This window comes from Austrofundulus limnaeus, unplaced genomic scaffold (assembly GCF_001266775.1).
Source record: "Austrofundulus limnaeus strain Quisiro unplaced genomic scaffold, Austrofundulus_limnaeus-1.0 Scaffold1538, whole genome shotgun sequence".
NCBI lineage: Eukaryota > Metazoa > Chordata > Actinopteri > Cyprinodontiformes > Rivulidae > Austrofundulus > Austrofundulus limnaeus.
Window position 1 is genome coordinate 25,820 of NW_013953940.1, and position 4,294 is coordinate 30,113.

General features: G+C 41.1%; 1 protein-coding gene across 1 annotated transcript in view; it reads right to left on the minus strand.

The window, feature by feature from the left end:
* phip (PHIP subunit of CUL4-Ring ligase complex) overlaps nucleotides 1-4,294 on the minus strand; it is a gene marked incomplete at its 5' end in the record, with an annotated part of 33,036 nt that overhangs the window by 13,844 nt on the left and 14,898 nt on the right. Inside the window, 7 exon segments of the mRNA XM_014032779.1 lie at nucleotides 536-643; nucleotides 906-1,016; nucleotides 1,183-1,390; nucleotides 2,905-3,002; nucleotides 3,117-3,260; nucleotides 3,347-3,449; nucleotides 3,557-3,740. Coding sequence (XP_013888233.1) covers nucleotides 536-643; nucleotides 906-1,016; nucleotides 1,183-1,390; nucleotides 2,905-3,002; nucleotides 3,117-3,260; nucleotides 3,347-3,449; nucleotides 3,557-3,740 — 956 coding nt within the window.

Genomic DNA, 4,294 nt, shown 5'->3' on the forward strand with positions numbered 1-4,294 from the left:
GACATGTTCGTACGAACCCTTTGTACGAACAAAAGTAGGAGAAATTTAGGATAAGAATACGAACATGTTCTTGCATTGCCCATTGACTAGACAAGTAAGAAATACTAATTGGAGAAATAGAAGAAAATATCTGTTGAACTCCAGATAAAACAGATAAATATGCGTTTATAAGAACTGCTGTGCTGTCTTTATTTTGAGAAAAACTGGTGTCATTACTTTAAATTGCCTTTTTAGTCATTTTTATGACCAGTCTGCATTTGTAAAATGTCACAAACATAACAAACCTCACAGTGTATTTTATATAAATGACAAATTATTCACTTTAGGTTTAAAATAATAGTACTTTACTCCTACTCTGAAGTGCTTAAAACTGTCCAAACAATTTTTGTTTTCAGATCATTTTTATAGTAATGTTTTTTTTTCTCGTTGGCTGTGAACCCACAGATAAAGAGTCAACATCAGTTTTCAGACACGGTACCTCTAAAGCCCCCTTTTCATATAGCATCAAGCCTATTTTTCTCAAGCAGTTTCTCACCCGTAGCTCCATCTTATGCCAGGGCTGTTTCTTAGGATTGATGCTGTAAATCTTTTTTTGTTTGGCCATTTCCACGTACGCTTCATGACCCTGTCGGAAGTAGTACACCTGCAATAGAAAACCAACATGCAGCAGATCATTAAAGTTGTACATGTTTTACTGTAGTGCTGCTAAAAGATCTCTGGAAGTGGGAATCTGTGCAACTTCTTTAAAAACACGTTTGCCACAAAAATAACCCATGAGTCAATTTAATGTTTTGTGTTGAGAGTTTTAAATCCTAATTAGACCTCTGGATTTAGACTTTTAGCCATTTTGAAATGTTAAATTACAGCTTTAGAGCACACATGGTGCTGAAACTGATGCTGCGAACCTCGTCTCCCATCTGAGGTATGTAAGGACATCTCCGAGGAACTGTGTCTGTGATCCAGGCAGAGGGAAGCCATTCCTCCAGAGTCAGACCCTGTTCCTGAAACTCAGTCCTCTGAGAGAAACAAAACAGAAACTTTTTATCTTTAACTTGAAAACATCTGTAATCAGCTGGAAAATATTATATTTTAGTATTTTTAAGTCTCTCTTAATGCTGTGGAGAATAACTGAATCCAATAATTACTACACTGTTGAAAATACAAATACTGATTTGAACAAACCTTCCTCTTCTCCTTTGGTTTTGTCTTCTTTGGTGGCGAACCATCTTTGTCAGGTTTGTCTTTCTTCTTCTCTTTCTTCCCTTCCCTCTTCTTCTCTCCATCCTCCTCAGAGCTGCTGTTCTTCTTCTTCACTTTGACGCTCTTCTTGGGCGGCTCCAGGTTGATCCCTGCGTCCGCTGTCCAGTCCGAGTAATCGCTGGAGTAATCACTGATTAAAGATAAAACAATAATAATTTCATAGACCAGTGGAAACTGACACTGCTTTGTGATGGTGAGGTCAACTGGACTCACACACCTTCTAGTGGGTGTGGCCTATCACCTGTCAATCACCTGAACCCTAAATTTCAAAAACATCAATGAAATCTTTCTGTTGTGTTTGAGCTGTAAAAATAACATTTAAATGGATTCTGTGTTTTTGCTGCTCTAGATTTTATCAAAATGTGAAACAACTTTGTTGTAAATGTTAAATAGGGTTTAGCCCATTTAAACCAGCCATCCCTGGCCTCCATCAAAAATTCAGGTGAGACCAGAGGTCAAGGTTTGAGCCCGAACTGTGTGTCACCAAGAACGTCTCACTTTAGACAATCAGAGCCGTGGAGGTGCTTTCAGAGGAAACTAGAGTCTGATTCAAAGAGCGAGGCGAGCAGTCAGCTGTGGAGTGGAGGACTGAGGAAGGAACACGAGCAACAGACAGGAAGGCAGGCAGACGGGAATCTGAGACGGTGCCAGAAGCCTCGTTACTAGTCGTACTTCCTTTGGACAGTCAAGTTTCATCATCCTCCCAGTGATCCATCAGAGTCCTGCCAGAGTCAATCTGAGGACCTCATTAAACCGCTCAATCAGTCAGTGGAGCTGCACCGTGCTCAATCTTCTTTTAAGCAACAGAATGTTCCCCTGACGATTTGGACATCCTGCTTCCAAGCACAAGACAACTCTTTGTTTAATTTAGTGGAAACGGTCTTGTTTTTAAAACCATACTAGCTGTGTGAGACGTGGAGGACACCCTGCTCTAAAAACAGGAGTGGCTCTACAGTAAAACCTACAGTTCATAAGATAAGACAGTGACTGTCACTGTTGCGTTCACTGACCTCAGCTGGTTGGATTTCTTCAGCACTTGTGTTTGTCTCACTGTCAGGTTTGATACTGTAGGTTTTCTCATTAAGTTAATTGGGTAATTTAAAGCAGCGTTTCCCAAAGTTGGGGTCGGGACCCAAAGTGGGGTCCCGAAACATCAAGGTGGGGTCCTGAAAAGATTTTCTGAATTAATTACATTTTTGCCTTAGTTGTTACAAAGGAGTGAGGTTAGTGTATTTAAAACGGATAAATGTAGTATATAAAAATGTTGTTGCTATGCCCATGTTTAGTTGACCTGATACAAATGTTTATCATCCAAAAATATCTGGGGGCTCAGGTCTCTGCTACTGTTATTTTGTGGGTCAGAAGATAAAAAGTTTGGGAACCACTGCTTTAAAGGTTAGAAATAGATGTTAATGTTTGTAAAATGTTGGCGAGTTTTTGCATTGTGTAGYTTTAAATAAACTTTGTAAACGCTTCACACCCTGTGGAAATTACAGAAGTATCTGAACTAAAAAAAGCACTAAAACAGAACTGAAACRGAGTTAGCTGTACTGTAATTATGTTCTATTCTGACCAGAGCATGCTCATCCAGGAGCATGCTTTGATGTGTATTTAGAAAAAAATACAACAAATATAAAAACCTACCTTGAACTACTGTGGTCATCTGGCCACGGCTCCTTTTCCTCCTCCTCTTTTTCTTCCTCTGAGGAGTATCCGTTGATTTGCCGTACCTCCACCTCGCCCTGAAAACACAAATAGTATTCTGTATCGGTACAACCAYGATGGAATAGATGACAGATGAATTCCAAAACTCTAAACACAGCGTGAAGTTAAAAACAAAGCAACGTGAACATTACATCAACCTCTGAGGCACTATCGTCCTCATCAGCAGCCTCGGCGCTCTGACGGCTCGTCTCCTCCATGGCAGCTCGGGTTTGATAGCCGTGGTTTCCCTGACTCTTCCTCCCCTCCTCAGCCACACACTCTGACGTGGGGTGAACCTGAAGCAGAGAAAGGAGAGGCGAGTGTAACGACAGGTTTGAAGCGCCTTGGATAAAACTGTTCAGAGAGGCGTTCCCTTCTGTACCCTGCTCTCTTTGGGCAGTGAGTGGATTGTACGCCTCCTTCTTTCTGACTGATAGATGTTGATCTCCTCCTCCCCTTTAGCCTCACGCCAGTTCACCTGCCTCCTGCACACAGATCACCAGGGTTACTGGAAAAATCATGACTTAAAAGAAAAAGTGGCCTTTCTGAGTTTCAGTAGAGCTTTAAAGTTTGATTTTTGCAGGAGGATTACCTGACAAAGGCCCCCTCCAGCTCAGGAACGAGCACCCTGCGGCTCCAGGCCACCAGGTCTCCCTCGGTGGCCATCTGGCTGCGGGGGGCGTTGCTGTGCATCTGTCGAACACCTTCTATCTGCCCGCTGCGCCGCAAACCAACGTTGGGGGGAGAGTGCACCTCTGTGGGTGAACCCACTGATCCTGAAGAAACGTCAAAGACAGAAAGACTTTTTTTTTTCAAACAGTCTCTGTGTCGACAGCGTTAAAAAAATATGCTGGTTTTAGAGGAACGTAGTTGTTTAATGATAAAAATCTGTTGTCTTCAGCCAAACATAAACAGGAAATATGGTAAAGTCTCAAAAACAAGTGAAAAAAGAAACAGTCAGACAATTCAGTATAAGTTCATTTGAACCTTACACCATAAAAGGCGKGCAATCGTGTATTTGTCTGTGTTCATGTGTTTATCTGTCTGTTAGTAAAATATCTCATGAATCAGTCAACACATTTTATTATATCTATACAGTAACTAAAAAGTTGACCTGATTCAAGCATGGCTGCCACRGCTAATCAAGCTTAGCAAACACAGACACTGATGTAATGAACACTAAATGACTGCTCAAGATCTTTGTGTTGAACTTTGGCAACAACTGATGAAACAAATCCTGATGACAACTCATTTAAGGGGACCTATTATGCAAAATTCACTTTTTAAAGGTTTTTTTTACTCAACTTTGGGTATGTACTTCTTAAAAAAC